General features: G+C 35.7%; 1 protein-coding gene and 1 long non-coding RNA gene across 7 annotated transcripts in view; one reads left to right on the forward strand and one right to left on the reverse strand.

The window, feature by feature from the left end:
- Adgrv1 (adhesion G protein-coupled receptor V1) overlaps positions 1-12,130 on the reverse strand; it is a 469,087-nt gene that overhangs the window by 170,894 nt on the left and 286,063 nt on the right. The window contains exon 83 of the mRNA XM_070031103.1: positions 6,297-6,413. Coding sequence (XP_069887204.1) covers positions 6,297-6,413 — 117 coding nt within the window. The remainder of the gene's footprint in view (positions 1-6,296; positions 6,414-12,130) is intronic.
- Positions 7,023-12,130, forward strand: part of LOC138832894 (uncharacterized) — an 84,177-nt gene continuing 79,069 nt past the window's right edge. For all 6 annotated transcript variants that reach the window (XR_011373735.1, XR_011373734.1, XR_011373732.1 and 3 more), the window contains exon 1: positions 7,023-7,143. This is a non-coding gene — a long non-coding RNA (uncharacterized lncRNA). The remainder of the gene's footprint in view (positions 7,144-12,130) is intronic.

A 12,130-nucleotide genomic window follows, 5' to 3' on the forward strand; every position in this document is an offset into this window, starting at 1 on the left:
CAGGTGTGAGCCACCAGTGCTTGGCAACTTTAGTAGGTTGTTTTATATAGCCAGAATTGTAACAACTATTTTATAATTTGGTATAATCCTAAACATGTATCTGTTTGTCTATTTTTATTTGAAGCTGAGCATGTTAGATCAAGTCTAAAATCCTAGCTATTTGGTAGATGCAAATGAGGGAACTGCAGTTTGAAGCCAGCTCAGGCACAAAAGTTCAAGAAACCCCCATCTCAAGCAATGGCTGGACACATTATCCCAATGACACGAGTAGAGGAAGTACAAGTGAGAGGATAATAAACAGGATAGCTTAGGCAAAAAGTGAGATGCTACTTTGAAAATAACCAATACAAAAAGGGGTTAGATGCATGGTTCAAGTGGCAGGGAACCTATCTCACAAGTACAACACCAGAAAAAATTACTTAGAAGATTTGACAATTTGGTTTGATTAAATACATACAGACATGAATTAACTGGTAGAATCTTAAAAACTTTACATATGCAAAATGAAGAGATATGCAAATAGAGAAAATATTGAGCAATAAGATAGAACTCTGGTAAGCAGTATCTCATTTGATCTACGCAACATTTATGCCATGTTTTATTACTGTCTCTCTGCTTCTCTAGGAGGAAACTGAGGACAAGAGAATACATTTCCCAGAATTCCAAATGAGGCTGTTGGAAGCTTTGCTGATTTTGTTTAAGATGTGAAGGACCAATTGAAATACTCAAAGATACTGTTGGTTAAACAGAGAGAGTAATAAATGAAAAGACTATATATCTATATGAATATTTAATAAAATTCCCATGTGGACATAACTATTTTCAAAATAACATTTTCAGTGACGACTGTCTTTTATTTTAGAAAAATAAAAATCCTGTCTTATTAAATCTTTGATTGCCACAGGTCATAATTATGCTTTCATGTATTTCATAAACACAAAACCATTAGTGTATTCATATCTTTTGAAATGTCACCTTTATTTTTAATGAATAATTAGGCTATTTGATCTCCATACATTTTCATAAAAAGGCTTGTATATAGGCTGTCTCTTGTGTGCTTATTAATTTTTTCAATAGACTTCTTCAATTGATTTCTACCATTAAGTTCAGTAGCGATCAAAAACACTATCAACTCTTTCCATTACCGTATGCTCTTAATCATTCATTTCAGATGGGAATGTAAGAAATGTTACTACACATCCTTGTTCCCATTGTCTTCTCTCTGTCTCTGTCTGTCTGTCTGTCTGTCTCTGTCTCTGTCTCTGTCTCTCTCTCTCTCTCTATATATATATATATATGCATATATCTATACATGCATGAAATAAATTGCAATGGTTTCTGAAGCATGGAGAATTCAGTATTTCTTGGCTATATTGTGTCTATCTTAGTAATTACCAGTCTGGTATCCCTCATTCTTTTGATGTCCCTTCAAATTAAACCAATGACAAAGGAAAAACAAGGCTAAATTTAGCATCCCTTTTCCTGTTGCTATGGACTGGCACAGAGTTGCTTTTCTGCCCAATAGATAAATAATCTGATTATTTGTTTTCTCCTAGCCTGTTTATATGGAGAATTTAAGATGTAAATGCTCAAGCATAGTTGCAAAGTTAGATTTCTAACTTTAGTCTGCTACTTAAAAATGTATTCTTTGACTAAACTTTATTTGGATTAGGTAGTGTCGCTAGATATGAGATGAATAAACTAAAAGGAAAAATCTAATATCTGATCATATTTCGTAAGGAGGGTAGAAAGCTCTCAGCAGATTGCAATTTAATGTGGTGCTTTGAGATAGTCATACAACTAGGCATATGAATATATAGGCAAAGTTATATGTTTAATTGATTATTGCATATGAAATGTCTCAAATAATTTACTTATAATTTGTTTTCTTTCTTGGATTCACTCATAATCTTATAAACCAACCAAAGATCTTTTTATGCAAGCATTAACACAATGTCTAGGAACTAGTTATCTGGATACTCCCTAAGTGTGCAAATATTCAAAGTACAAGCGTGTTCAAAGAAGCATTGTTGATAATAGCATCAAACAACTGGCAAGAAGCAGAATTTCATCAATCAGATACTGCAAAAATAAATTATACAATAGCCATGCTATAGTATAGGAAAAAAGTATAGTTCAATACAGTGAATTTAAAATGCCTAAATTTAGATAAATAAACACATATAAATACATATGCCTGAGTATGCTAAGATATATACACATGCAAGGACACATATGCATGTTTGTTTATATATTTATAAATATTTTGTCTATTTGTGGCATATCTCTGGAGGGATACACAGGAAGCCATTAGTAATGTTTAGCTTTGGTCATAGCATTACGGATAGAGCAGGAAACAGAGAATATGTGAAAAAGTAGGAAAGAGACATGCTTTTATTCTATATTTCTTTGAAGCTTTTAGGTTTGGTTCCATTAGCACATGCTATCTCTAGAACAAAACCAAACCAAAACATAAGAAAGGTGTAAAAATAAAACAACAACCTGGCAAAACAGAGATACCCAAGATTTTAAAGTCTCATGAGTCTTTGTTGGAGTAAACATGACCCTGCTATCTTAAGGAAATGGGAAATGGTTTCCGTAATGCCACTGAGTAAAGTGACATGAATTGCAAACAGAACAACTCAGTGTTCCTGGCCCAGGGGGGAATTGGTAAGTTGTTTGCTTTAAAACAAAGTAAACAAAATATTTAGTTACTCCATTCCCACCATGTACTGAATGATTTCTCTGTCAAAGGAAAGAGGAAACTGAGGAAATAGAATCAAGTCTGTTAGTTATGTAGTCTGTATACACTGTGCAAGGGCTTTCATAAAGAGTGGAGAGATTATCCAGCTGCTTGAGGATTTGCAATGTGTGTTCCACTCAGTCAGCTGTCTTTCCACCACTTCCATAGGACTTCTTTTTTAACCAAAAAAATATAGTAACTATACTGGAAAAACAGACTATGTTTTCAGGTCCCTTCTATCTTATTTACCCTAAGCAATGAAAAACTGTGTAGAGTGTGCAATATTTCTGAGCAAGACACCACTTTAAGCTTCCTCCACGTATTAATTCATTTGATCTTTCCAGTTTGCAAAGAAAGGTACTGTTACTGCTACTGTCATGTCTGATAAGAAAACTTACCTAATGCAGCTTGGTCACTTTAGCTCCTCTAAAATATCTTCAAACTTTTTCTAAAGTGTTTACAGCCTGAGACAATAAAATAACTTTCCAAAATAAAGGGCTTTTATTTTAAGAGTTAATACACGATGCAAATGTAAACAAAAATTTAACATGCATAACCCAATGACTCAAAATTAATGATTAACATATTATCCTTATAAGCTATGGGAACATAAACATAATGTCAGATTCTATCCTGAAATACTATAACATATGAACCATTATTATTAGTATTCCTTAAAATAATTCAAGCAAATTTGACTAATAAGATTGGGCTAACAGTAGTCCAACCTAATACATAATGTTTAAAAATAGACTTTTCAGCTTGAAAAATGTTTGGCACATAGCATCTTATAAATGGGAACATGTAGGATAGTAAAGTGGCAACCTCTGACCACAAAGTAACCTATTAAAAGAAACTTACCTAGAATTCAGAAGTTACTGCAATTTTCCCTGCGGTCACACCACAAACCATGAAAAATGTGTGGTGCACCATCTGAAATACATTAAACTTCACTGACACTTTAAATAGTTTTCCTAAACCACGAACCATACAGAAATCTAATTAATTTACTCACTGTGCATCAGCCACAATCAAATTTACTAAGACTGGAAGAACAGACTGAGCACACACCGATCTCCTTTAAGTTGAGTGAAATCTTATTTACCACTTTGTTTAATGATGTTGCAAAAGCAGGAAATCCATCTAAGCATGTGTGATAGTTGGCCATTTCTCTGCATTTGAATAAATTGTAGTGATTGGATTTACTCTGTTTCTAGACATCGTTTCTTCAACTTTGGTACTTCCATTGGTAATAAAAGATCAAAACTTGCTTTCCTAAGCTTTGACCTAATTATTCAGGTTCTGTCAAGAAAAAGCTACTGTTTGTTTCCCTCAGTGCCCTTCTGATACTGGTATAGAACCTAACACCTCCCTAAATTCCTACTTTCCATTGGATGGCTGTTGTTCCTGCCAAAGCAGGTCTTAAGAAAGGGGTTACTGTCTCCCAAGGCAGACAGAAAATTACAGATTACATTGTAACCACAATCACTTCTATACAGTTCCTCATGCAATCAAGGTAGTATTCTGTTCCCCTGTTTGATTGCTATTTAGTTTACTCTGAACTAAAATTTCAACTCATTTACATTAATTTCATCAGATGATGACTCTCTCATTCTAGTAGGTAACCTATCTGTTCAGCTTCATCACCTTGACTCTACCTGTCGTGTCAATGCAGGCAGCTTGCAGTGTTCACTAACCTTTTGGCTGTGTCTCATCTGAAGATTTCCTGCCTTTTCATCCAAGTTGTTCATCAGAAACTCTGAATAGGCCAGGGTAGACAAAGACCTCCTGCACCTCAATCTAAGCACCTGTACAACAACCCATGTGCCAAAATGGTAGCTTCAATTGATACACTCCTAAAGCATTCTGTTACCACAAAATTTATCTTAAATTCAGCAGATATGTTTTATGTTATATGGCTAAGTTAAAAAATCCTTCTTGATAGGAGACGCTCAAAGAGCTCTAAACTGCTATTTCTATGGGCAAGGAATATTAGGCCTCTAAGTACATCTAGAAACAAACTTTGGAGGGAGTTATTGTTTAGTTAGGCTTATACAGTGAGTGGCAGAGCCAGAATTTAAACTCAACTCTTAGATTCTGCTTGTTCTAATTAGTTCTGTTGACTGTATAGCACAGCTCCCCTTCTCTTCAGCATCCACCCTTATAATAACCTACCTGAGAAATACGCCTCTCTTGAGCCTGTGTGGTATACTACCTCATTCTCTTTCTACTTATACCACTTTCAGTCTTGTTAAATCAAATACCATGTCATCATTATCATCAACAACAACAATAAAAAATATGCAAGTGGTTGAATTCATCTGTATACATAAACCAGTTTGCATACTTACTGAGAAAGCCACATGAGATTATGTCAATCACAATGTGATACAACTAAGACATTTAATTCATTCCTTTGTCCAGGCTATCCTATCTCCAACTGACAACCAACAGGAATGTCATTCCAAAATTTACATCATTCCCTTTAAGTGAATTTTATTCTTTTTTATCCTTTTTGATGCTTAATTTTTTATTAAAATTTTATTAATAAGTTTTTTAATGGTAAAAATACCATACAGAGGGGTTACAATTACATGAGCAAGGTAAATGAGTAATTTCTTATCAAGCATTGTTGCCTCCTCCTCTGTTTCCCCTCACTATCCCTGCCCTCCCCTCCCCTTTCGCCCCCCTCCCCACCCCCCACCCCCCTACCCCCCACCCCCGCGCCAAAGTTGTAAAGTTCATTTTTCGACATAATGTCTTGTACGTCTCATTGTTGCAGTGGGTCCACCTGTATCCCTAGTTAAACAATTTGTTTTTTCCCTTCCCCTCCACAAATTATACCAATATCAAATATACTGAAAACAGGGGTTATACCATGGGGGAGGGACATACAAAGCAACAAATAAATCATCTCATAAATATGTTAGAAACAATAGCAAGAAAGAAAAACCATTTGAGTCCTTATCTTGGGGTTCATTTCACCTAACATCAACTTGTCTGACCTTTTCTGCTTGTCTCAGACATATACTAGTTATTGCAAATAAGGGAAACTATGGGACCTATGTTTCTTTGGGCCTGGCCTACTTCACTTAATATAATTTTTTCCAAGTCTTTCCATTTCCTAACAAATGGGGTAATGCCATTCTTTCTGATGGAGGCATAGAATTCCATTGTGTATATATACCACATTTTCTTGATCCATTCATCTATTGAGGGGCATCTGGGTTGGTTCCATATCTTAGCTGTGATAAACAATGCTGCAATTCTGGGCTTGGGCTGAATTTTATTCTTTCCACTAGATAAAAGCTCAAATTTTACACCATACCTAATAGGGTCCACATTGCAATCTTCATCTCCTGTCCCTCTCATGTTTACAATCCTACTTTGCTATCTAACATGGAATCATTTATAGAGATTTTCTTATGTCTATAGTCTGGGTGTTGGTTATGTGGAATAATTCAGTTTTAGCATAAAGAATACCTGATGCTAAAACCTCCCCACCTACATCATGGAAGGGTATTAGAGGATGAAGGAAGGACCTAGTACCAACCTGAATGAGCATCCAGCTGAACTGGCAAAGATACAGGTAATGTGTGACAGCAGCTACGGCTGCGCAGCTCTCCTCTGTGAGTTGGGGACTTGCATATGCAGATGCCAGGAACACAATCTGGAAGAAAAGCAGATATTTCTATGTTTAAATCAGGCTAAAATTGATGCAGAATATTGTGGAGAGGCACTGCTTTCTTCATTCATTCACAAGGAAAATAAGTTGATGTGTTGGCTACACTCATATGATTAATAAGACAAATACTTTTTGTTTTGGTCTTTTTTTCATTTATCTTACTTTGGGAAGATAAGGGGGGTACAGAAATGGAGTGACCAAAATGTGAACAAATACAGCAGTAGTACTCACTAGGCACTATGTTGAAAATGAACTATACAACTTGTGGGTGAGGAAAGGGAGGGAAAAACTGGGAGAGAAAGAGGGAAGGGATGATATTGTCCAAAAAGAAATGTACTCTTTACCTGACTAAGATAACTGTAACCCCTCTGTACATCATCTTTATAATGACTATTTTAAAAACTCTAAGGAAAATAAATGATTAATTCTGAGATTGACAAAGTTTATAAATTTTGTGTTTCTAAGGAACTCTGAATAATGCTGTTGCTCTCTAATTATTAGGAGGAAATCCTCAAAGTAAACTGCATTGTTCTCACTGATAGACAATCCCATAATATCCATTCATTTTAGCTGGAGTATAAAATAGGAAATAGACTTGAAAATAAAATTCTTAGTGTGGGTCAAAGCTGATTGAAAGAGAAGAATGAGAAGCAGAATCTTTGGCTTTACATCTGCAGCCTTTGCCAGAAAACAACATGTATAACAAAAGATAAAAGTAAGTTTGAATTGTCAAATCCTGGCATTACCTAAATATCTGTATTTTTATTTCAACCAACCTCTAGCCTTTTCTCAGAAGTAATTCTCACAGTGAAGTCTCTTTTGATGACATCATTTTTTTCATTGTCAAGGAGTTAGAGTTACGTGAGTAAGGTAATAAGTACATTTCTTGACAAAGGACAATATGTTGGAAATGATCAGTACAACTGTGGGGGTGGATGGGAGGAAGGAAAGTGGGGAAAATGAGGGCAGGGGTAACAAGTTTGTCAAATACTATTTCTGTATTAATATTATCAAAGCATTTTTCTACTTCAATTTGCTTATATTGTAAGTTTATTAAGTGTGGAATGTTAAGTATAGGATAGCTACTGCACTATTGTAATACAAAATCATGTTTATTTGCTAAAACTGCATTAAATTTTTTTCCATTGGGCATATGAATGTAATTCTAGCTATTCAGAAGGTGGAAATAGGAGGATTGTCACTTGAAGCCAGCCCAGGCAAAAGTTAATGTAAGACTTATCTTAGAAACAGATGAGTATGGTAGCATATTACCCAAACTACTTGGGAGGCAAGAGGCAGAGGTAGAAGTAACTTGGTTCAAAGCCAAGTTACCATGAAACCCTGTCTTGACAAACCAACTACAGCAAAAGGACTGGAGGCAGGCATCAAGTAGTAGAACACTTGCCTAGCAAATGGGAGGACCTGAGTTCAATTCTCAGTACCCCCTCCCACATACACACACAAAGAAAATTAGTTTCTTTGGTGATGAGGGGTATGCAAAGTGTGTTGCTTCTCACAGTGTGTTATCTGCCAACACCACACTTTAATATTGCTTCTTCTCCCTTAGTTATTCTTTCTTGGTTTACAAGTACAATTCTTACAAACCTCACTATACATTGCTATCATTTGTTTCAGAGTTAATGTCCCTTAAAACATACTTAGATAATAAGAAAAAATTTCCTATTACTCTCTTGTTTATCTGTTTTCTGATGTTCCTTGTGGATTTTTATAGGAACATAGTTCCATCTGGAACCATTTTCCTGCTGCCTGAATGACTTTATTGCTAGCCATAACTTCTTTGGGCTTGTATATTTGATGACATCTTTATTTAACCTTCATTGGAAAGGCATTGAAGAAACTTAAAATAACTTTTCTCTGGGAGCTTAAACATGTTGCTGCAGTACCTCCTCATTTGCATTATTTTTGACAAAAAGACATCTGCTGTAACTCTTATCTTCCTTCCTATGAATGAAATATGGTTAGTTTTATTTTGTTCTGTTTTTAGAGTTGTTGCTTGTAGGATTTTCCCCTGTATCACTAGTTCTGACCAATTTTATCTGTGTGCCTTGGAATAGTGTCTTCATACTGAAGTTCAAAGACTGATGTCTACTCTCATACATTTTTCTATTTCTTCTTTCAATTTGGATGTCCTTTGCACACCATCTAGGCTTAAATTAGAAATATAGTGGGCATTTGAGGGGTACCAAGCTTCATAAATCTGTGGGCTTATAGTTTCAATCAATTTGAAAAAATATAATTAATTTTTTCAGATAGTTTTTCATCTACATTATCTTTGACCTCAATTACATATCTATTAACCTCTTTCACCCTGTGCCATTCCTATAGCTCAGTAATGCTCTGTGGATGTGATTTTTCTCTTCTTTTAGATTTTCATTTTGGAAAGTTACATTGATGTCCTTTCTAGTTCGCTAATTTTTCTCCCATTGTCCTTAATCTGCTTTAATCTTCAGTGTATTTCTCGTCTCACACAATGGGTTTCATGTAAAAACTGAATTGATATTATCTATATATTTACATATTTTTCTTCTTTTTGGTGTTTTGGGGACTTGAATTCAGGGCTTGGGCAGCATTCCTGAGCATTTTTGCTTAAGGCTAGCACTCTAACACTTGACCCACAGCTCCATTTCTAGCTTTTAGGTGATTAATTAGAGATGAGAGTCTCACTGACTTTCCTGCACAGGCTGGTTGTAAACCACAATCCTCAGATCTCAGCTTCCTGAGTAGAGAAGATGCCAGATATGACCCACCAGTTCCAGGTTAGCATCTTTTTAAATATTTGGAACTCAGCTATAATAATTATTTTAAATCCCTTCTAAAACATTCAGGTTGTAATTTATTGATTAGTATCCTAATTCTGTACCATATTTCCCTTTGTTTCTTTATATATTTTTATTGTAAAGATACTGTACAGAGGGGTTACAGTTACATGAGCAAGGTAATGAGTCCATTTCCTATGGAGTATTGTTACAACCTCCTTTATTTTTCCCTTACCAGCCCTTTCCTCCCTCCTCCCCAATTCCTCCCTCACCTCCAGCCCCCCCCCAAAGTTGTAAAGTTCATTTTCAACATAGTGTCTTATACATCTCATTATTATAAAGGGTCATCCTGAATCCTTATTTCAACATTTTGTTATTTCCATTCCCCTCTCAAAATTAGAAAAATGTATATACAAGATACAGGACACCAGAATCAAATACAGCAGGGATTGTACCATGGGGGAAGAAATTACAAAGAAACAACAAAAAATATAGTACATTATAAGTACATCAAAAAGAACAGCAACAAAGATAAAACGTCTTGTGTCCCTATCTTGGGGTTCATTTAGTTTAACATCAGGTTATATGTTTATTTCCCTCTTTTGTCAGGCATGTTTGAATAAAAGACATTTCTTTTTGAGTGTTGGATACTTGTACTCCTATATTTTGTAGATTGGTCTAGGATGTATCTGGAAGCTGTCTGAAGTTTTTAATCTTGCAGTTAAAAATTTCTTAGGCAAAAAAAAAGTTTCTTGGGCAGAAGTATAGTGTTCACTCTAAGGCTCATTTTCCCCCAATGAAGGCAAAAACATCTCTATATTCTCTATCCAAATTGTGTGAATCTTGAGTTTCTTTTTATGTAACACATATGAGTATGTACTACTCTTGGCATTGTACCTGGGATGCTTCCCTCTTTCTTCTAGATACCCTCCAGCTTCCAGTGCTTTCTATGCACATGGGTTGATGTATACTCAGCTGAAGTGGGGGGGTGCAGGTTCTGCTAACCTCCAGCAACTTCTTTGTGTTCAGTTTTCTTCCCCCTGCAAACTCTTTAGCCATCTGGGTTTCCCTAGACTCTCCCCTTATCTGCTTTAGTTTCTTCAGTGTGCCAGCTTTTTCTGTGCCACAGCCAGGAAAGTCTTACAAAACAGTTTTCCAGGGAAGTTGTTAAAGTCCACCTTGTTTATGTCTTAAGTGTCTTATTAGTGTTCTATGTCTGATGTGTAGTGTCATATGTGTTTCTATTTCTTGTTTCAATTTGGACGTCCTTTTTCTTCTATCTAGGCTTAAAGTAGGAATATAGTGGGTATTTAATATGATTTGGATTCTGCTACTATTATTTGATATCTTTATCTATACTTTTACCACCTTCATGGTGCTCTGTTTAGAGCAAAAATCATCCTCATGATGACCTGGCCTGTTCTGTGTGTGCATGTTCTAAGTCAGGTGACTTTTCTTTTCTTTTCTTTTTTTTACTGTGCAGGTGACTTTTCTTGACCTCAAAAGCTTCCTCCTATTTTCTTTCAAAATTAGTGGACAGGTTATTTTAAATATTAGTTTTGATGAGAAAAAGCACAATTTTTTCTTTTAAAATATGTATTTTTATTGTAAAGATATTGTACAGAGGAGTTACAGTTACATGAGTAAGGCAATGAGTACATCTCTTATTAAACATTGTTACCTCCTCCTTTGTTTTTTCCCCTACTGTCTCTTCCCTCCCCATGTCCCCAATTCTCCCCCACCATAGTTGTAAAGTTCATTTTCACCATAGTGTCTTGTACATCTCATTGTTACAATGGGCCAAACTGTATCCTTATTTCTGCTTTTTGTTATTTTCCTTCCCCTTCCCAAATTAGAAAAATGTATATACAAGATGCAGGGCACCAGAATCAAATGCAGTGAAAACAGGGGTTATACCATGGAAGAAGAACATACAAGAGAAATAAAAAAATCACATAGTACATTATAAGTACATTAAAAACAACAGCAAGAAAGATAAAACCTCTTGTGTCCCTATCTTGGGATTCATTTCACTTAGCATCATCTTATATGGTCATATGCACATAGCTTTTAAATAGGGATACAGGTGGACCCATTGCAACGATGAGATGTACAAGTCGTTATGTTGAAAAATGAACTTTACAACTTTGGTGCGGGGGGGGGGGAGTAGCGGGGATGATTGGGTGGGGACGGGGAGAAGGATGGGAAGGGATTTGAAGGGGAAACTAAGGAGGAGGCTACAATGCTTGATAAGAAATGTACTCATTATCTTGCCCATGCAATTTTAATCCCTCTGTACAGTATTTTCACAATAAAAAATAAAGAAAGAAATAAAAAAATGAAAAAAGAGGTTGGTATAATTTGTGGAGGGGAAGGGAAAAACAAATCGTTTAAATAGGGATACAGGTGGATCCATTGCAACAATGAGATGTAACAAGTCGTTATGTGGAAAAATGAACTTTAACTTTGGTGTGGGGGGAAGAAGATTGGGTGAGGGGTGGGGGGAGGATGGGAAGGAATGGGAAGGGGAAACAAAGGAAGAGGTTACAATGCTTGACACGAAATGTACTCATTATCCTGCCCATGCAACTGTAACCCCTCTGTACAGTATTTTCACAAGAAAAAACGAAAAAAAGATAATTTTCCAAGGCATCTCTGATGCCATCTCTCCCTTTCTGACACCATACCCTTTAATTTTGTATTTTCTATTGCTCCTACTGCTTGCATTTCTCTCCTCTGCCTAGATTGTACTTTCTATCACTCATCTGAAATAATTAAGCAACTATCAATGCCATCCACTAGAATGGAAGGTATAACTTGGACATGAAAGATGTCTATCTCTCCGATTCTAAATAGAGATTGAGGATTATTTGGGGAACTATAAAAAAAAGTTGCAAGTACCAATTTTCAGGTAACCTACCTGAA

The sequence above is a fragment of the Dipodomys merriami genome, unplaced genomic scaffold, assembly GCF_024711535.1.
Source record: "Dipodomys merriami isolate MVZ:Mamm:240054 unplaced genomic scaffold, mDipMer1.0.p SCAF_20, whole genome shotgun sequence".
Lineage (NCBI taxonomy): Eukaryota > Metazoa > Chordata > Mammalia > Rodentia > Heteromyidae > Dipodomys > Dipodomys merriami.